Genomic DNA, 22825 nt, shown 5'->3' with positions numbered 1-22825 from the left:
GGAGTCGTCCGGAGTCGCCCGGAGTCGGAGTCGCCCGGAGTCGTTCGGAGTCGTCGGAGTCGTTTGGAATCGTCCGGAGTCGCCCGGAGTCGGAGTCGCCCGGAGTCGTTCGGAGTCGTTCGGAGTCATTCGGAGTCGTCCGGAGTCACCCGGAGTCGCCTGGAGTCGGAGTCGTTCGGAGTCGTTTGGAGTCGTTCGGAGTCATTTGGAGTCGTCCGGAGTCGTTCGGAGTCGGAGTCGTTCGGAGTCGTCCGGAGTCGTTCGGAGTCGTTCGGAGTCGTCCGGAGTCGTTCGGAGTCGTTCGGAGTCGTCGACTCCGGACGACTCCGGTCGACTCCGGACGACTCCGAACGACTCCGACTCCGGGCGGATCTAGTGGTTCCATTTTGCCGGAGTCAGAATCGAACTAACAATAGTCGAAGTCGGATCGGAGCCGTGGGTGCGCTCCATACAGCACATCACTACAATGAATTCGATGGCTTTCGTCTCTCAGGACGTGTTCGAATGAAGGATCGTCCACTTTAACGAAGGATTTATTTTACAAAAAACAAGCAAAAATTTAAAAAAATGTCTTTATAAGCAGATGTTACAAGCCAAGATGGCAAAAATGATAAAAAAAACATAAGAACGGATTTTACATGAATGAATTAAATCAGGAAATCAACGGAGAATATTTGTACGCAACAACCATTTTGGATGTAATGCAGCTTAGATTAAGTCTGGAATAAAATTCCAAAACATTATCTCAAATATCCAATATAAAGGTCACCAAGAGTGTATTTTTTTCATTGTTTTGTTCTTAAAATATTTCACTTCTTCTTCTTTTTTGGCGTAACAACCACTAATGGGCTTAGTTATCAGTGACTTAGTATTTATTTATAGCTGAATAATTAGTCCTACGTCCTACGGCAATTGCTCACATCTTCATATTGCAAAATTATACTTCCAAAAGAACATATATTAAGTTATCCAATGCACTATCTATGGTGTTCAATCATAAGGCTTGCAACTTAATCAAAATCCTTTCATTTACCTATTTATCGTCGCTTTTGTGTGTCTCTTGGTTTCATTTGACTTAGAAGCAAAAAGATTTATAAATGCATTTCTTATCTAACAAAACCTTACCTATCTTAGTATCAAAAGTGAAACAATTTGTCTCATAATGCAACAAGAGTGATCGTATCACATCAACAAAAAACACCATTTCACCATCAAATACAACTCAAATGACTGTGAAAGGAGAGGAGACCATTGAAAAGATGTGAATACTTCCCAGCAACGGCAGACAAGCAGGGTGTTGCAGTATTAAGTAACCGCCAGATTCGCTAATCAATTCGCCACCAAACCGACCACAATTCAACTGAAGAATGTGTTTCCCTACACACTCACACCTTCCCTACCCGCTACGAAGTAATAGGCACGAAGCGCCCACCGCACTCTTTGCTTCCTTCAAACAATCGCGCAAAGTACGCCCAATCCACAACAGCTAACCAGCCTGGCTGGTGGCAATTTTCAATTCGATTCCTACACGTACCATTCAGCATGGGTTTGGCTGTAGATAAGAGGGCAAAAGTGTGGGGGGGAGTATTTTCCCTTCCTTACTTCTAGAGCAGGAAGGAAAGAAAACGCACGGAAACGCAACGCGATCGAACGCATGAGCGATGAGAGACGCGATCGAGGAAACGTAAAGCCTCACGTGTGCACACGCTGCCGTTAATTAATGATGAATATAGAGCTACCACCCTATCTCCCCTTTCCCTTCGAACCCAGCCAAAGGGTGCCAAGGGTGCGGCAGTAAAACCGACGCAAGCGTTCGTGCCACTCGCATCAACAGCCAAACCATGCCAACTGGAGCTGGCAAACTGTCTGCCAAGTCTGGGGGAAGGGGGGGTCTAACCTTCTACCAGCCAAGACACCGGCGTCTTGAGTCACACACGAAGACGTTAAGCACACCAAAAGAAAGGAAGGTAGGGATGGGTGCAAAAGTGCCTCGTTCGCACCGCACAAAACAGGTGGAAATGCTTCCTCAAGCGTTTAATTTATGGCTGTGCAGAAAAGAAAAGGCAACGGAGAAAAAAGGCCAACATGATATATACTGGAGCAAAATAGAGACGTGTACGGGTGCGATCGAGCTAAAGTCGAGCGAACGGTGGAAAAGGCTCACCATACAGACAGGCTAAGAAGTCACTCCCGCATGGGTCTAGGCTAAATAAAAGACACAATGACAGAATGGTAGCGAAGAATGTGTCTTTTTGGTACAAAACTGTGATGTTAATTCATTGTTTCTAATCGGCAAGACAACATTCCTACCAACAAACCTTCTTGAGAATACCAAAATCAACCCAATTCAACAAAACAGAAAGTAAAGTACCGCTAATAGGGGAAGGTTTCATCCCATTTCGAAAAAAGCTCGAAAATGAAAACCGAGTTCTTAATCGATTTTTGATTGTGACATGCGAATGAGGTTACGGTTGATTTCGCTTTCAGTGCAAAACCTTACATTTCCACCCTATTGTCCCCCCCCCCCCCCCCTCTCTTCCGTGCTGCTTACTGTCCGAGCACGATGTTTGATGATTTATGACGAAAGCTTCACGGAAGCATTTTGCGGTAAAAACGGTTTGGCCCTTTAACGCAATCACCCGGCCAGCAGTAAAAAGAAAACTTTTACCTCTCATTACTGCTTCCGATGGAATGCAAGTAATTGAAATAATCGCCCATCAGCAGATGACTAAACATTACTAACATAAGGAGTGTACTAAGGGGCTAGCTTTAGAAACTGGTTTATATCTAAAAGGATCTGGTGAAAAAATATTATAATTTATATGATAAATTTATGCTATTTTTGTTTCATTCAATTAGTTTCATAACAAATAAAGTTAATAAACTGCTTTCCAAGATTGAAAAAAAAATTATTTGCTTTAGTATATTCCTGAGTTATTATAAGTGTTTTTATGGCATTTTGAAAAGCACATTGAGCATACAATTTTTAAAACTAAAATAGTTTGTAGAATTAACTTTACTTCATAAAACTACGTAACAATTAGGGGAAAGCGGGGCAAAATGGACCGGTTAAGGATTTTGGTCCGTATCTTATTGGTTATTTTGACATCAATCCATACTTCAACGTCTTGTTCATGAAAAACAATCATAATATGACGCATTAATTAGAAATATATACGTATAAAATAGATTTAAAAAATCAACGTAAAAAAATCGTGCAAATGTATTGTGTGGGGCAAAATGGTCTTACACAAAATGTCAAAACACATCAAAACAAAGGAGCAAAATGGACCACAACATTGAACTACAGGCTTTGGTTAAAGCTCTTGCATCGCGGTAGAATTGTGAGAGTATAAATTTAAGTTTAGTATTTAAGTGTTTTGTTGAATAATTTAGTAAAATGCTGGAATATTTCAATAACTCACGTGTTGTCAGTATTTTTTCTGGTTGATATAGTATACATACAGTACAGTTTTATGTATGTAAAGCTAGTGTATTGTAGCGACCTTAGCTTATACCACAGCCTCATCATGTTGCTCCTGTCAAAACGTAAAGACCATTTTGCTCCAAGCTGGAACGACCAGTTTGCCCCAAGTGAAACATTTTACAAACTTTAACATTAAAAGCTTTAAATTAGATTAAAATGGTTACTTTTTTCACGTCATTGATAAATATCATGTGTCTGGATATACATTCTTTTTTTGCTCTAATTAAAGGTTAAATTCTTACAAAAACTTATTTTCGAGACGGTGAAATTTACATCGCTCCGAGCAAACATTTTATTTGCTAGATTATTATATTTATTTTGAAACCTTATATTATGAAACGTTTATGCTGGCCTTTAAAAATTGTATTTGATGTTTTCAATCATTAGAAATCATCATAACCGTGTTAATTTGCCAATAATACAGGTGACCATTTCGCCTCACCTAACCATTTTGCCCCAGGTTCCCCTAACATTCAAAGAGTAAAAAGTCTGCCATACATTTTACCGGTCATTTAACACTTATGTAAAACAAAAAACAATAATTTTTTGCTTCAATAGTTTGAGCCATGGTCACATACCATGAACATCTTTCCACTACACTTCCCATCCATCTATCTGTATCAAACGTGCATTCCAAAATGGCATTGCGTTATCATAAATACCTCATCAATCATCCCAAACCCGAGATTGTGGCTGGGAAATGGACGGAAAAGACACAGTTTGCATTTCGTTATACATTCCATCACGCATTGCCCAAGCCTTCCGGCTCTTTCCGGCTTAAAAGCGGTCTTATTTGGCACCAACAAACTGTTGATGTTTTGTAAATTTGTTTAAACCAATTGTTATTTAAACCAACCGATGGGTTTTCTCTCTTTGTTCTTTCCCTTTAACCCGCCCGAAATGTGGGCCAGTCCGAAATAAGATCGTAAACATTTGCCAAGCCTGCGACGGTGTAAAATCAAACAAAACGTGTTTATCTTGCGTCAGCAAATGGTTCACAGTGGCCAAACAAACGGACCAATGTAGCCACTTCTCAACTACCTGTTCACTTCTTCAACTACCTGTTGTCGAGCGTATGTTTGAAGGTGTACCGTTAATATTACAAGCAAACAGCAATATTCACAAAACCCTTCCCTTACTGTTCCAGTTTTATCAGTTCGAATAAATATATCGACTACAACTAACCTGCCTAACATTGTTTTACTCAACCTCACTGCACATTCAAAGCAAATGTACCATTAGACTCTCTCTCTCTCTCTCTCTTTCTCTCCCTCTCCCTACTACTACTACTCCACATAGACACACTTACCCGTGTAACGATAACCATTTTGACGCCACATTGACTTCTGGTTTAATCTGCAAAAAAGGAGAGAGAAAAAAAGGGAAAGAAAATTCATTACACTTGAAATTGAACGGCAACGGAAAAAAGCATTTTCATTACATTGTTCTGGAGAAAATGGCAACAGAAAAAGCCACCCTACCCTATACCCTATAGGGTCCACGGCATGATCATTTCCGGTGTGCCTGTACAGTGGCTGTATGTGTGTATGTGTGCGCCACTGAGATCTGCGCCCGTCGACGATGAAGAAATTGATGATGCAGCAGTACGAAAGTGAAGTTTCGTGTGAGTGATTTTAACAAACGAAACGAACCTCCCAGACCTTCTACGTACCCATTTCCCCCATGTGGGCACTACTATGGGGTGTCTCGTTTAGCTGCTGTTCCCAACTCGGCCCCAAATATCAACAGCAAATGTGCTGAATCACAGTGCCACCGTTGTGCTGAATGTAAAAAGTGCACAAAAATAAACAAAAAAACGATATATTTGTTTACCAAGCGACGAACCTTTTCTTTGAACGGCGATGGTATGGAGCATACCTATGGGAGTACGGGCACAAAGACACACTACTTTCAAATGCGATCGTTTTAAATCTGTATATGTGAATTGTTTAAGCTGCTACAGGGAAGGAAATGGAACGGAAGAATGGGCCAGACACAATAGTAACGGGTAATGGATCGAGAGAGACTCGAGAATTTATGATGCTATGCAGCACACAGCACATCTACTGGAGTGAAGCGATTTGATGCCAAAATGATATTAAAGTTGTAATGATATTATTTTTATTTTATTTTTTCATTGTGATTGGTATTAAATTATTGTAAATAACTTTCATTAACTTCAAATTGGCAAACGACCCACTTTAGAAAGCTTTTAAAGTGCTAGCGAGCTTTTTAAGCTTTCACACACTTTCTGCACAACAGTGAATAATGTGAAATTTCTTAGAATACATTCCACCAACATGGAAAGCTAACTCTTTCGTATCAAATTTCTGTAATCGAGCTCAAAACTGTAACAACCCCTCCCGAATCAACATCAAACTGTTCTACATCTTGCCTTTCGTGGAACGATTTCTCCCACATACCAAAATCGTGCAAAAAAACCCTGTGATTACAAAACCTGTGTGAGTGTGTCCTAAGGCAAGATTGCAATCAACCTTTCGAATGGTACAGAAACGGTTCTTCCGCTCGCATGACGTCTCTTTCGCAGGGAAGTAGATAAGCCCTAAAAACAGCGCGACAACCAGCAAAAGCAGCAGCAGCAGCATGCAGCAAACCTGTTCTTTTGGCCAGTAGTTCTTAGCGGTAATGGAAACCCCTCCAACGGCCCTACATTGGACGGGCAAACAAACTGGTCCTCTTTCTCCAGCACCGCCCGTGACAGGACCAGGATTCGACCTCATTTTGTTGCCCCACAGCACGACGGACAGAGTTTCGCGGATGCGGACGCGGTTAGTTCGCGGTAAGAAGAACATTTCAGGAGGCACAGTGGCCAGTGTGCAGTTGGGAAAGAAAGGCAAGAAAGGCGTAATGTGATAACGTACACACTCCGGATCGTAAGTACCGCTAGCCGGTCGATCAGTCGCGATCTTACGCGTTTTTCCTCTTCCGCTGCTGAGGTATGTATCGTTCGGTTGCCCATGTGGTTGAAGAATTCTACCACACACATACACACATACACACGTGTTATATACAGCTGAGAACTTGTGCCACGATCACGATTCGAGCGGCTGTTGGTGTGCGTACGCACCATGGCAGTAGGCAATGAGTGTTTGGTAAGATGGAAGCAAGTGTTCATTGTGTTCATTATACAAATAAAACGCAATCACATTCACAAATATTGACAGCTAAAGTATTCGAAAACATGACTAAACGTTACATATAATAGAAAAGCAAAAGAAAGAGTAAAAGGTACGATCAACCGAGAGAGCCCCGCATTCGCGATCGCTGATGACGTTGAACATTTTCTTCCGTTCAAGTCCACACTCGGTCAAGTCCAGGCATGGGGCTGGCAGGAACCGGCTCACAGTCGAATGGAGAGCCAGTTCTTTGCTCTGTGTGTGTGCGTGCGTGTTGGTGTGTATGTGTGGTGCAAAACGTCACGCTAGCTTATTTTCACCTTCCATCGTTCCTCTGCTCCTCTGCCCGGGCCGGTGAAGAAAAATGAAGAAATGTACAACGGCGACGAAGACGACGACGGCCGACGGTCAAGATCATGTCCACGTTGGCGAAATGTATGAGAGGAGAGGTTTCTGTTTTGCTTTCTCGGCCTAGCGATCGAAGACCGGTTCGGAGATTTGTGATAGGCTGGATCGATTATGGGTGGGTCGATCTTCGTACTCGTGCACGCGGATTGCAAAACGGTTCCATTTGAGGAAAGCGTAATTGCATAAAAATGATTGAGGAGGTACGCTGAATAGGTTCCTTTAGGTACCTTTTTATTTGGAAGCAATTACAACTGATAACTCAAAAACGTGTATGTAATTAAAAGTATCACAATTACGTTGACTCCAAATGATCTAAGTTAATCTACGCTGGAACCTCTATCTAGAATCCTTAAATATGTGATCATTCCTGTAATAATATAAAACTTTCAAATTACATAAACATCAAATTGTAATTTGAAGAAGACACTCGTCAAGTCCAAAGATTGTTTCATTTTAAACGAAGAATGTCATTACATTTTTGGAGTTTTTAAATGATGTTTTGGATGAAGGATTTACATTCCATTGTACCGTTCTCAAATGTGGAGCGTTCTTCTAATTTGCTATTCAACCAATTATGATCAACATCTATACATGTGATCCTAAACAAATTCGCTACTGATGCAATATAGATCCAATTTAAAACATTTTTGTTTACATGGTCAAGGTTAAGCTTGATAATGGCACACATTTTGTCTCCGGATAAATACTCCCTGTGCAGATTTAATCTCCTGTCGTTTCTTGTGTTTTAGTGTTTTAACAGGTGTATATAACATTTTCCCCATTATTATACACATTATTCGCATATGATATTACATTCAATTTTATTTATTCGATATTTATTTAAAGAAAGACGATTTAACGAAAAATCAAATAGTTCTGATGAAACCTTATTTTCAAAACCGAGTTAAAAAAACAAACTTCAAACTTCAAATAATCCTTTTTTTTTTACCTCTTCAAACTACTCAAACTAAAATACACTAAAATAGCTACAATGGGCCTAGGGCTTTGTCCTTGCCTGCCATGTTATTTACTCACTATTTTTCATATTGTTAAGTCTTATTTTTTATCATAGTTTTTCACTGACCTAAACATATTTAGTAACATGTACCGACCAATAACTTTTTAAAATTTGACACTCTAATTGTTGTGTTCAACGAGATGTATTGCCAATTTAATTAGCCAAAGCCGAATTTATTCATAATTTTCAGGATTTGAAAAATAAAACTTAAAAATTATTAATCAAGAAATCTGTAGCAAAATTGTTATAAATAAACCAAATTTATGACACTTCTGGTACTAAAAAATGTTCTTCTAAACTTGATCTTAAATGCTCTCCTCAATAAACTGTAAGAATTGCTGCACCATACACTTACCAAATATGAAGTAACATATCGTATCCGTCTTACAAGCTTCTAGCATGATATATCATCAATGAGGTAGTGTCTTTTTCATTTCCAGTTTATCAGCCACATACGCAAACATTTCACAGTGGTACAAAAACGACTGGAAGTAATAGGATTTTTTCCACCACCAACCCCCTAGCTGCATCCCAACCGAACGTCCGAGTTACTAATTACGCCCAGCGGTCAGTGATAATTACCGATGTGCCGAGGCATCAAAGCCAAGTCCACCACCGGACCGTGTACCGTACGTACGCGCAGGCAGCAGATAACACCACCAAGCGCGTCCACACGATGCCAGTACGGTGAAGTTTTCGTTTTATTTTTTGCCCCTTTTACGGAAGCTACCACTTACATCGTTTGGCTGTAACCGGTCCAGAAACACCTTTATGCGGCTGTGATTCGATGCGTATGCGTATGTGTGTGTGCGTATATTTACAACAATGACAACCTGTCCAGTGCTTCCGGTAGTAACAATGTTTTGCAGGGAGGTATTGTCAACAGTTAAACAAGCCTATTACCACAAGTCCATATTTGGAAGTGGACTTTTTCCAACCGATTTACACTTCAATATGATTGGTAAAAGCATTAAATTAAACCATTTTTGGTTCCTTTTTAACAACGTTGACGTGACTGAGCAATGACTGAGCCATCTTATCATCAACACATCATAAAGGTACACAATGTCAGCATTATTACCTAAGCGAATGTCTCATTGCTGTAGTCTCAACTACCACAAAATGTGACAAAGACCACGAAACAGGTGATTAGAAGGTAAAATAAAAACAAATCCAATCGCGGTGAGAAGTTTGATATGACCAAAAAGGGTCCGGGGCACAGTGGAACAATGGAAGCTTGAGCTTAGGTACGTGCTTATGTGATTTATCATTTACAAGCAGTTCATATCTTGACTATTTGCTGATGGCGTGATTTCCCACTATGATTACACTGGTCGACAAAATTTGGGGTAACATCAGTATCAGGTTTATGCTTTATTATTCGTGTTGCATCTAAGGAAATTAAAAAAAAAACAATATTTTCAAGAGATATAGAAGCTATAATTAATATACAAATAAGAAAAAAAGATCTCATCTAACACTAAGAATGTGTTATGCGTTAGTGTATGCTACCAACTAGCTTATCAGCTGCACACGTTTTCTGTCCCGCAATTTACACATAAAACCAAACATTGCTGCCATTCCACGCGTAACAGAACCCGACCAGATAAGGCGTCTCCTGCATAAGGCACGAAAGAATGAACAAACCACCCCTCCCGTGATAGTCTTTGGCTACCTTGCGCAAGGTCACTGAGGTGGTTGGTAAGATTTAACAAAACTTGTATAGAGAGAAAAAAAGAGACACTCCCGCTTATCAGTAAGCTCGTTATCAGTTGGCGTGCGTTGAACGCGACTTCGGCTGGGCGCGATCAGTGAAGCAATGCTCCGGCGATAGATGATAAGATACACATAGATACACACACACCTACAAAGATGGGGAAGGGAGAATTCTTTCCCGTTCGAGGGCAGCGTGATTTGGGTGGCTTAAAAAACACGTTAGCAAATTAACATTATCTGTCTGTTTTGGGGGGAGTTTCTTTTTTTGAAAGTGTAATCAGCAGGCATCACTTGGCATTTTTGGCAGTTTTAAAGGAGTATTTTAACAATAAGAGGCTATAAAATCGAATGAAACAATAAAATTAAACTGAAAATATTCTATTTCAAATCGAATTTTAACTTATTTTGCCATTTTTCTTTGAAGGAAGCTTCTCTAGAGTCAAACTAAAGCCAAAAACAATGTTAACCATGCTACAAAATATTCGCTTTTGCACCACATTGCAAGATTACAAGCTCCTGAAAGTGGGTGTGTCGTCGTACAGCAGTGAAAACAGTGTGAAAAATCACTACCACGATCAGACAACAGCCACCGTTGCCAGTGTCAGTGTCAGTGGCGGTGTATAGGTAATTGCATAAATTACTTATCTTGCCATCCGTCCATCAACGTCACTACATCGACGACAACGAGACGACCACGAGGAAGAGGATGACAGTTTTCTCAACCGCAAACCACCATCTTACGCAACCGAGACTATCACTTTCCACCTGCTCTACGCAGCCCTACGCACCAAAACGAAACAACGCCGCCTGCCACGTGTTTTTCGATCGTACAGAGCTTTTTTTGTTTGCTCTCTCTCTCTCCCACTGTCTGTTTCGCTCGCTCACGCTTAGTGTTAAAAGAAAAAAAGCAGGAACGGCTGGTGGGTGACTGGTGGAAAACTATACAGACCTTGGCGAAGGGGTCGGGATGGGTGAGAAGGAAATTGATACCATTTGTCCGCCCCCGGGGTGTCGGGGGTGTTTTACTTTCATTTCATTTTCCCCATCATTGCCGCTTGGAAACAATAAACCTGTGAAGGGTTGGCTGTGCGGGTTGTTGTGAGGCTGTTATTTCGCTCTGTGTGTGAGTGTGGTGAGGTATTTTATTTTGTTACAACAGGGGGAAAATGGGTGAGATTCGAGGAAATTCTCATCACACAATTAAATGCTACGAATAGCTACGAACGAACGATCGTTTTTCACAAAAGGTACGTGCAGAAGGTAATAGATCGGTGCAACCAAGGGAAGATACACCGGCCTGGGGGGGGATGTTAGGTTCCATCGAAAGTGAAACCGATCCAGCCTAAACATGGCATCAAATAGAACGGGGTGGGAATTTTGAATTCAAATGTAATTCCAGCGACTCTACATGCTGTATCATTAGTATGAAAGCGTTTTTCATTCGTTTTTTTGCTGCTGCAAATTCTGTACCAGTTTGAGTAAAACATGTGACTTGCAGGTTAAATCATTGCTCTATTTGCTACGCTATTTAGAGAGTAAAGTATGTTTTGGTTTTAAATGTCCATTAACCTTCAGGTTGCAAATGTCATGTGACCGTAAGATGACATGATTTTCCTTCCAAGCGTCGGCTCACTTGAATCACTCACTCAACCTGCTTTTGACCGGTGAAATTGAATTAAAGTAAAAGCGAAAGCCACCACCAGTTCATTTCACTCTTACGGCAACAAGAGTCAACAAAAGATGAAACAAAAAATCCACCGCCAAATTCCCACGGAAGTTTCATCCCAAGCCAAAGGGAAGATATTTGGCAATTGACATTGTGACGGCTAAATTACGAAACCGTCGGTCGACTGTTTTGCCGCGACTTTCCTTGGAGATTTTCCTCAAAAAAAAAGGGCTACCTTCCCCGCACTACCAGATCTCATTTGTTTTGCGTGATGAAGTTGATGGATGAGTTTAACGATCGATTAGCCGTTCGCTATGCTTCCGAAAACGGGTGGCCCGGGCTAAGATTGATGCGATTAGAGCAGCAGTTTGGCGTGCAGTAGAGTAGGGTAGAGCGCGCACCCGTCAAACCAAGCGGTTGGGAGAGTTTTAAATGGGAGTCTTCTTCGTTCTTTTTTGTTGTATTTGCCAGTTTAGTTTCTGTCTTTTCCGGCGATAAACGGACGGACGCTGTTTGCGAGGAAAGTGAAAAGCTTGCACCAACGGTCGCAAACATGCGTTTTCCTCGTCGCCCGCTTTCGCCTGGTGTGTTAAATCTGCAACGCCACAGCACCGGGGGAATCAAACATTTTACGCCACAAGCTGTGTAATAATTCAGCAGCAGCAGCAAGGTAACGGAGAAATAATGCCGGACAAAAAAATAAATAATCAACCGTGTAACCTCGTACACGTGAAACGGGAGAGGAGGGCTGCAACTAAAAGCTGCAAACGCATTTCAACCCCGTTTGCCGTGAAAGGCGACTACGACGACTGCGTGGACTGCGATGCGATGAGGTGGAAAGTTTAATTGTCTTGATTTTAGCGTAACATTAAGTTTGAGATTTTCGATCCTGTTTCGGTGGCGGCCGTCGCTCGAGAACTTCTACTGCAGGCCGCATACTGTTCGGTAGTTAAAATTGCTCATTTTTTGCTCCTTCTGTATATATGTGTAAAGTCTGATGGAGGTTTACTTGTACGTACTTACGGGCAACTAATTATCGGTAATGAGCAGTAAGTCGAAGATGTATAAGATTGTGCATGTGCAGTTTTTATCGTTTTTTTAAGAGTAGAAAAGAAACATTGAGGCCTTTGGTACAACATTGAACATATAATGTTGTTTTTATGAGTGTAGGGGTTTTTGGCAAGGTTTTTAAAGGCTGTTTAAAAAGAATAAATCACTAATTAATTCTCTTTTTTGTATTCATGGGAATTATTAATCATTTATTATTAAGTTACACTTAGTTAATAATGTAAGATAAACATTAATGTTCTTTGACACACCATACTAACATGGAACTCTTCGGTAATGGTTGTATCATTTTAACATTTTTATGTTTTAATCAATCTACATTTCACTTGTATAAGATCTATATTTATCCTAATTTGTTTGTCAATTTCACAAGCTAGAGCAGCGGTCGGTAAACTTTTGAGGTAAAGGGTCAAATTTTGTAAGAGATAGAGAGCCGTGGACCAGTTAATGATGCAATCCAATTGGTTAGTGATATCAAGTAATCCGATTGGAAATATTGGGCTCAAATTTCAGCCTGTCAGCTATTTGCATTGTATAGCAGTTTTCGAGCAGCTATCTAAGTGAGTATAATATACAGGTGGGCTTCTCCCAAGGTGTATGTATTTAGAAGGCTGATTTTTATCGCTTCTGTTTCTGAATGAAGATTTTAAGAGTGTTTTGAGTATTCGTCAAGCCTCCAGAAAGCTTGTTTGAACAAAAGCTTTCACCCATCCCGTCAAAAAGTGATATTCAAATTTCTTTACAAAAACATGCTATGAGACCACCTGGTTTACATACACTTTGATTCTTTAATGCACCTTGGGTTAAATGTAAGCACTACCTTTTTTGACCTTTTTTCGAGTAGGTACTCGAATCTGATTCTAGCTTTGAGGCTAGAATAATCTAGACTGAAAATTACAGGCTAGTTTTGTGTGTGGTTTTGTATGGAGTGTTTACATGATTTTAGCCTCCAACTGTCAAATTCCATACAAAAAGTTGACTAGAATCGTGATGGGCCACATTGTTGGTTTTCTGTAACAATATCATACAAGCAATGATAAAGATTGGTAGTTCCTATCCTTAAAACTAATTGAAATAGGAGTAGGATATTTAAATTAACGGGCATTATGATATACAAGCAATCGAACGATATCAAGATTCATCACCTGAATTGGAGCTATATGGACAAAATGGAAAATTGGAATTGTTTTTCGTTATCAAAAGCCATATGAAGACTTAAGCTAAAAGACTTTTTGGAGAGATTCAGGGACAGGGACAGTGTATGCAACAGGATTCAGTCCATAATACCTTTTCTCATTAGCTACCTGAATGACCTGCAAAGAGTCATGAAAGTTTCCCAAAACTATGAGAACTCCTGAAAACCCCTGTAATAGTATATCTATATTACGATAATCAAATAGTACGACGGTATGAAATGTCAGTATTATTTTACTAAAAGATTCTTCCCGGCTCTCAAAATTAGTCAAATATGGCCCAGATTTAAATATTTAAGCGATTGGCTTGTGTGAACCTCTTGTCACGTTATTTCTAATAAACAGCCAATGATTCATCTACCAAAAAGAAAGCTTCTAAACATCACGCTTCACTAAAGATCAAATTCCCCCCAACATATTGACATCGCACAGCGGTCATGATTTTGGCTAACCGCACGCCAAAGTGTCCCTTTCAATCGATCATCATTCGATCACTGTCTAACCTAATTCCTTCATCACACACATACGGACGGGTGACGATCATGGGATACGCGATCGAGATCGTATCGTAGCACACTGTCAGCAGAGTGTAGTTTAATCCTTCAGTTTCACGACAATTTTTTTCCTTCAAACCCCGCAAACTGATCCACTTCACCTCTAATTGGCTTTCCGGGGGCAACTTTCGCTCGGTCATGTGCGCGCGATCAGCGTCTTAAACGGTGGTGAAAATGAATCGATCGCGCCAGTTTGTCACACGATCGTTGCGTGCCGATTTCTACTGCGAGATACAGTGTGGGGCAAAAAACAAGACGCCCCTCCTGCTTTCGTGCTCGTGACGATCGTGCAAAAATTAATCCAATTTAAAGCTTTACAACCAACCCACGACGGGGGTAAACAAACAAGAATAGCAAAGGCAAACAACAGCAAAACAGTCGTAACTTTCCTCGGCTTACGGATTGGGTTGGTTGAGCCATTTTGTCTTCTTCCAGCAACAGAAATGACACCGGCCTGACAAGCCAATTCATTTGCGCGTCGGGTTGTATAATTTATTTCTGATTTGTTATTCTACTGCAACAAAATACGATCTTTTCCTCCGTAGTGAAAACGAGCAAACGAGAAAGAGAGCTACTTGTAGTGGCATGATGAAATAAGACTAAAACTTCTACCAAAATGAAGCGATTCAACAATACTTTTCCGCACCCGGAAGAAGGTAAGTTCTTTACAAGACGGCGTATATTGTTAGACCCAGGGCAGATGCAACCCAAACCCGAAGCCTCCGATGCACGGGGACGGTTGCCCACTAATTCACTTTTCTTTATTGTATGATAATATTAAGTCATCCACCAATCCAGCGGAAGGTGAGAAAGGTTGCCATTGTTTCAACATTCAGCAACATTTCCGTCCTTTTCTTCCTCACCCCGTTTAACACTTGCTCGCTCTCGATCATGGCACGTACCAACACTCCCCGAGCCAGCTTCTAGCCTATCATTTAGGTTCTTTTACAGATTTAAGATAATCTCGCACGTAACGAGTTGGTTACACGAAACACCAAACCAAACCAAAAAACATCAAACAACATAATTCGGTAAAAAGTGAGAATATGAAACGATGCTACAACAAACACATACACTCACACACAAAAATGGTGGAAAAAAGTGTACCTTCAATAAGCGATATTAAGCGATAGCATCTACTCAGCGCTGAAGTGTCTGATGATCATTTCCTGCTTTTTCTTTCTCACTTCACCGACAAACAGATTGTTTGTGCGTGTTTTCTTCTCCCTCCCCCCTTCTTGCTGGAGGTTGGTCTTCTACAGTTTCACATCAATAAAATTAGGTAAACAAACAGCTGGAAAGCGAAACGTCTCTCTTTGTTCCCAGGCGCATCGTGAGCGTCAATTTTGGAAAGGGAGAGAAAGGGAAGTCAGTTACTCGCCCATAAACAATAGGACACATTTGCCACAGCAGGGCGGGGTGATAAAATGTAGGTGTAGGAAAAACTACAAACACACACACACACAAAACAATAACAAAAAAACATACTTTCTTGCTGGTATTATTAAAGGAAATTTAATAACATAATAATGCACACACACACCGCGCCTTACGCAACGAACGAAATTACCGGCCCCGATGCAATTGCACCGACGATCGACCCCGAACGCAAAGGGTTGTGATGTTGTGCACCCGGAAGACGCGCAAGACGGGCGAACAAGTGAAGATTTATTACATTTGCTCGAACATTTTTGTTTCTCCTCTCATTATTTGCAATAATTTTGCTACCTATGAGTCAGGTGTTACATTTAGTGTGTTGTGTCACCGGTGTGAGGGGGTTCGTCGCTTACTGTATGGAAAAAAGTCTTTCGAATAAACATCCAAAATGAACATATAACAAACGTTCGCTTTTTACTGACTGCATGCAGCAATGAGGGTGCCATAAATGTCACCACCGAGGTGCTAAAAATCGGTATGCATCACAAAATTTCACACCTTTTCACCGATTATTTCAAAGAGATTATCTAAGCTGACGAGTTCACCGACAAACTAACTGCATATCAACCGTGGAGTGTGTGTGTGTGATCATAAAGATTGGTCCCGCTGATACAGCGATGATGGAGAGATTCTGAGACAAAAACACGTCGCTGTCTAGGAACAACCTGTCGCACAGTTACCGCTAACCGAGCAGAGCGCGGTTAGCGCCCTAAAATCCAGCTCCAACGAATTCCTGGCCACGCAAGTCGAGAGTTTTTATTCTCTTTTGTGTGTGTGTGTGTGTGTTGCATTCATAGGTGCTGGTGTGGTAACGGGTTTTTTAGATTACTCGCCCGTAGGCCACACAGGCACAGGTCGTTGAAGATGTCACATTGTTTGAGAGGATGCTTGAGATTAAAGAGACCAAGTTGGTGTAACAAACCACATGATCAAAGGGAAAACTTTATTCTTTAAAAGTCTTGAAGTACACGATACAATATTATAATATTCAGGTGGTTAAATGTATAAAAAAGAGATTTAAGATGAAATACGCAAAATAACACAAACCGTATGTATTGAGAAACAAATAGCAAAAATCAAATTTGTTACCAAATCTCCAATGCCAAGAGCAACAGACACACGCACGCACACAGATAAAACCGGAAAGTAAACCTCGACAAAAACGCATCGTTCCCGCCCGTCCTCATTGGAATGTGGAACCGGAACGATGCGTGGTGGAATCTTCCCTCAACCTGAAACACGTTTTATTTTATGACTATTTACATTCCACCCCGGTGCTGCTAAATCCACCCGATCCACAAATTCTGAATGACAGCGCTACCCATAGCGAAGCGGGCCGGTTGAACTCCTCTGCCTGCTCTACAGTAGATTATAGCTACACAAGGCTTTCATCGCTCTCGCCCCTGACTTTTCTCCATGTCAACCCGAAAGATAGATAGAAAGAAAGATTTCACCTGAGCACCTGATTCGTGGTGGCTAGTCACCAACATACACAAACGCCTGTGTGCACATGGGAGTGTTTTGATCGATTAACCACGTTGACGTTGAGGGATTGGAGGGTCTGGGTGACTGCGTGGTGCTAGAGTTTTGTGTTTGTTTTCTATGCACACAAGTTTCCTATATGTATGCCATTCACGTTGCTGAATGATTGGAATAATTTACCATTTAGCAGTCAACCAGCCGTTCGCAATCAATCAACACAGGACAACAGTTCGATGCAGGGTGATAGGCGAAGAGAGTGTGAAAGTTTTGGTCTGTATCTGTATTTCGCTCAGCGCTAATCGAACGAATGCTTAAACGGAGCTATTTACAATGAACTGATTCCTATTGAATCGTCCTATTAAATTGACACATTTTTACATGCATAAATAAACACCAATTGTTTTTTGGTATTATTGAAGAATATTGACGTCTTTAGTCATTTTCATCTAAACAACCAGTATCTAAACTCCTTAATAATTTCAGTTGGGACTTTAAGGAACCAAACCAATTTAAAACAAACATTTACGGTCATATGACACCGTCCCTCAAGTAATCTTACAAAGGAAGCCATCAAATTTTCAATCACATTCTCAACCACAACCTAACCGCTAAAGTAAATATCATTTTCCATATAAGCTCAGCATTAAAAATGACGTATGACCAACACGTCATACGAGCGACAAAGTGTGACATACAACCACACTTTGACGGTCTCCCGCCATATTCCACAAACCCTCTAGGAGCATTTTCATTCACATGTCACATTCCCAAAGAGTAAGGGGAAGTGTCCCCTTTTTCACGAAAGTACCAAAAAATGCAAATCACTCCGATTAGGGTTGGTTTTCATATGCATTTTAGGCGCATTCAAATACAGGTAACTGATATGATAGCGTATGCGATTAGTTTACCAATGGAACGAAATTTCGAATGCTTGTTATTGACTGAAGGTGAAAAACGGAAAAGTATGCATCTATTATTTCCAACTTATAAGAACGTGGAGTTTTGGTTATTTCTTAGATTAAGGTTATGGTCCTACATGAGTAGAAAGAAGAAAGACACTACAGTTTATCGTTCAAAAGTAATAAACAAATATCCTGGTCATGGCACCAGTCTCTTCTAGCGATTTAATACCAAACAGTCAATTCAAATAGCATCATTTTTGTATGTTTGCTTCAACACAAACAAATATCCTGGTCATGGCACCACTCTCTTCTAGCGATTTAATACCAAACAGTCAATTCCAATAGCATATTTTTGGTACGTGTGCTTACAAAAGATTTTAAATTAGTAATAATTTGTACTATGCTGGTTAGAAACATGATGGAAAATTTAGTTTATAATGTCCTTATATTTATTTAATTTAAAAAACAAGAAAGTAAAGGAGGAGTTTACTACTAACGATTAAAAATGTCGCATAACAAAAATCTTTTAAGATAGAAAATAATCAACTTTTGCGTACTTGGTAGCACTGAGATGCTGTTTGCAGCTTCTCTGATCATGCCTGTGACATTTGATCTTTTGCTGTTGTTTATTCAATCACCTTATTACAGTACTTTGTTTGTTTGGTTTTTGGCTTTGTGTCTGGTTGTTTGAGACAGTTTAGCTTTTTTCTGCTACTGTTTTTATTGTACTTATCCTCCCCATTCCCAACTGAAACTCTTCATTGACTTTTTACTCCAACTGTTTATTTTTTTTTCAATCCCTCGTCCCCCAAATCATAAAAGCCTCTCCCAACGCTCTCTTTCTTCGTTTAATTCTTTTTGCCTGCATTACGCGGCGATTTTTTTTTCTTCTTCTTTTTTCTCTCTCTCTAACGTTTTCATAGCCCTGCTTCTGCTGCAGCCCACTCTGCTGGAATGAGTTTTGTATTGTTCCAGTCGTTTTTTTTTTTCACCGGGGCGTGCGCGGGCTCTCAGGCTCGACAAAACTTAGACACGGTACGGCGGACCCTCGGTGTGCCGTATGGTGTGTGTGTGTGTGTGTGTGTGTGTGTGTGTGTGTGTGTGTGTTTTGGTGGTGTAAGTGTCCGTGCCGTGCTGGTGTTTGCTGGTTATTCATGAACCTTCTCTACCGTGACCGATCGCGTTTGCGAGAAAATGGGTGCCGGGACGTGGTCCGCCGCATGGAGCTGCGCTGAGGCCGAATGTAAAATTAACTTTTTCAACAACAAACACAACAAAAGCCATCGGATGGCGACGAAAAACTGCCATCTAAACTGCGTGCGTGTGTGCTTAAGGCCACCCTATGCAAGGTTTTGGGCCATGTCGGGGAAAATTTCACGTGTGTGTGTCTGTGCGGGGTTATGGTTTTTGTTTTCCTGTCGTACAACGGCGCAAACGATCGTAAATCCATTTACAATTCGCAATAAAATGTCGATCGCCGCAAGGGTGTTATGAAATCGAGTTTAATGATGAATTGTATCGTGGAAAGGAAGTAGAATTGTGATTGTTAAATATACTTTCGAAAGCAATTTGTTTTTTTAACGGTTTGCTGTAACAGAGAGTGGAAGGTGTGGTAGATTCGATTACGAGACTGGTGCAGGAAATATCATAAGCTACAGTTGTTTAATTGCATGTTACTGATATTAACGATTGTCTTTAATTAGAATCGATCAAATTGCCAAATTTTGTCAATTACACAAGCCTTAGGGTGGCTTCTATTGCGCAATCTATTGAAACTTAACAAGTTTAATTATTTTTAGATTTTTGGAGCAAAAAAGATGATGTCTTTCATGTTTCTCTAATTAGATCAATGTATTTATTTAATATTGCATTGATAGTTGATCATAAAAATTAACTTACCCTCAATATTTATTGTTGCCAGCTTTCGCACAGCAATGCACAATTCACGAGTATTTGCACAGTGATCTCAAATATAATCCCACGAAGACACTCGCTCCCGTTCGCGTAATGTTGCAAAAGATCGTCAAACTGCTGCCGTTTTCATGCACTGCAATTGAGCGGCTTCAACTGAATGACCTTTCGTGCCACACAAACTCTTCCTTTTTCCTGCCCAATGTTGCTGTTTTACCGCAGTGGCAAATGATACGTTTTCATTCTCATTCGCCACTATTCGGGGGGGTATTATTTTTAGCTTCACTTCCTGGCTTCCATTGCCGCTATTATCGATCGTACACCCAACTTTACCGTGCGCACGCTAAACTCGCTCATCTAAAATGTGCCGTACAGCCGTACACAGACACACACACTCGTTCACTCACTTATGCTAAGACGTTCTTTGACTTGATCGGGCGAGAAACACTCACACACATGGACACACGCGAATGGTGGAATTTTCTATCGCTTCTTTTTCCACACCCAACGCTTTCCTTAATGCACGCTCATAATTCTGCAAAACACTACTCGCACCACTAGGGGGGGCTGTGTTAGAAAATAGTGATAAAATGAAACAACAAAAAAACCAACACATTAGCATTCACGCGCACACACTCGAAACACGCACAGTTGGAAACATTCTCGCACTGGTACGATTCGAACTTTCGTATCCGATATCCGTGGTGGTCATGTACACGCTAGCATTCCTTCCCTGACAGCAGTGGGGGGGTGAGTGGTGTGCGCTTGGAACCAGGAGGAAAGGAAGAGCTAAACCCCCATTCCAATCGAGCATCTTTCCCTCTTCTAGTCTTTTGCTTTATCCAGGCCAGCGTGCTGACCAGGCCGCCGTGTGCCTGTTCTGTCCATTTCTTCCCGGGCGAGCACACACACAAAAAAACTGCCGTTAATTACGCTGGCAGCAGCACCTTCCATCGATACACACCAACCATATTCCATCCACCCCACCTGCTCCCTCCCTTTCCCTAACCCCTTGCAATCCCGCAAAACCGGTTCGATCTTCCACCGTTCGAGGAGGTTCGTCGCTTTTTAGAACGCCGAACAACGGTGCAGCTCACTGCTGCGCGCATACAGAAGACTTCTTGCGCCGAGGGCAGAAGACGAACCTTCCCCATTGCAGGCAAGTGCGATCTTCTGCTGGCTGTTCGATGCTCGTTGTTGTGTTTCTTATATGTGTGTATGTGTGATTTAGAGAGTGTGTGTGTGTGTATGATATAAAGAGAAAAGACGCAAAACGGAGCGCTTGAAAAGAGAACACAAAACACAATTCAGACAAGGGGGTGTGGGGCGGTAACAGAAGTGGTACCGGATCGAAGATCGAAGGGAAATATAACAACAACAACAACAACAACAAAAACACTCACCATCCCCGGGGAGAAAAGAAACACGTTCCCAAAGAAGGCATACTTCTCGTGTGACCTGTTTCTTTATGCCGCGGTTCTCTCTTGATTTGAATAAAAATTTCTTTTCCTTTCTTCCTATCTCTTCTCTCGTTCGTCTTCGCCAAACGTCGGCGTAAACGTGTCCAGGCGCTATAGAAAAGCTTACTGGTTTCGCTGTACCAACATATACAATCAACAATGGGGAAAAATGTCATCGGAGCTTAATATTTTATCGTTGGAGGTTGTTATTAAGTCAGACGAAACATTACTAAAAAACACGAACAAACAAACGACCATGTTCTGGAATGTTGGATGTAGGTTGAACATCGAGGTGGAAAATCGTTTGGAAGTGAAAATTAACATACACAGCATAACCAACACACACACACACACACACACAAACACAGCGAATGGCATTTCAGCGTAGGTTAATGACGCAACCAGCCGACGATCTCATCGCATGATCATCATCATCATCATCACCGCTTCTTCTTTTTTTTCAGAGTGTATTACGGGAGCGCACTACTGCCCATTTGTGTGAAGAATAGTAACACCACCTAAACCCACAACCACACACATACCAACACACACACACACGCACGCACTCACTCAAGCAGACACACACTCACTCGTCGTCACCTGATCACGCTAGAATGATCTTTCGGAAGCAGACGAACCGTACCGGAGCCGAAATGGACGTGCAATTAGCGCATCCTCAGGCGGTGTGTCTATTCGATTGCACAAAATTGTTTGGAGTGAATTTTGCTTTTTTCTCCAAACCACAATTTTCCTTTTTAATCTGTTTTGCCAGGAAAACTCTCCGAAGTACACAACGGTTCCGCACGATTTGATGCACACAGTTGTATTTTTAATTTTTCCTTACACACACACACGCACAAAAACGACACGTACACTTTTCCGGTGTGTTCGGTGGAAAGCATTCACCGCCTAAACCTTACCGTCTGCTAGAGCTGCGTACGCATCAAAGGTGTTACTCCAACTGGGCAACGACTGGGCAACCGTCTTCCAACGCACACACCGTGTTCTCGCAGGTGCCACTGAACTCGCTCGCTCACTCATCCTCTCTCTCTCTCTCTTTCTGTAACACTAAAGTTCTCTCAGCGATCAGTTTTATTCTCTCACTGCTTTCTACGAAACCACCCCAGAGCTTGCTCGCTTTTCAACCCCCTTCGCGCGAATGCACTTTCTTCTCACGCAACGTCAGTGCGGGAGAGCCGACCAGGCGACGAACCTCGCCGCTCAAATCCGCTCACCGCTGCTCACCGGTGCTCACGCGCGCACTTTCCTGGTACGCACACCCTTACGCGCACAACGGGCGCCGGCAGCTCGCGCGATAATGCACCCTCACCTTCGCTCACTCTCTTACAACTTCGCTCATTTCTCTCCGGCTCTTCAAGCACCTGT

General features: G+C 41.4%; 1 protein-coding gene across 4 annotated transcripts in view; it reads right to left on the bottom strand.

Annotated features, from left to right (window-relative positions):
- The window catches only part of LOC4578316 (myosin-VIIa), a 33136-nt gene that overhangs the window by 9653 nt on the left and 658 nt on the right, over positions 1-22825 (bottom strand). The window contains exons 1-3 of one of the 4 annotated variants that reach the window (XM_061656453.1): positions 22360-22501; positions 19968-20546; positions 4797-4843 (exon numbers count right to left, since the gene is read on the bottom strand). In XM_061656453.1, the coding sequence (XP_061512437.1) occupies positions 4797-4814 (18 nt within the window). In that variant the 5' untranslated portion in view covers positions 4815-4843; positions 19968-20546; positions 22360-22501. Of the gene's footprint in view, positions 1-4796; positions 4844-19967; positions 20547-22312; positions 22502-22825 lie in introns of those variants that run through there. The other 3 variants (XM_061656455.1, XM_001238177.3, XM_061656454.1) reach the window with 3 other exon arrangements.

The sequence above is a fragment of the Anopheles gambiae genome, chromosome 3 (genome assembly GCF_943734735.2).
Source record: "Anopheles gambiae chromosome 3, idAnoGambNW_F1_1, whole genome shotgun sequence".
In the NCBI taxonomy this organism is placed as follows: Eukaryota; Metazoa; Arthropoda; class Insecta; order Diptera; family Culicidae; genus Anopheles; species Anopheles gambiae.
The sequence above is the reverse complement of the archived record's forward strand: the minus strand, read 5'-3'. Positions and strand labels throughout refer to the sequence as shown.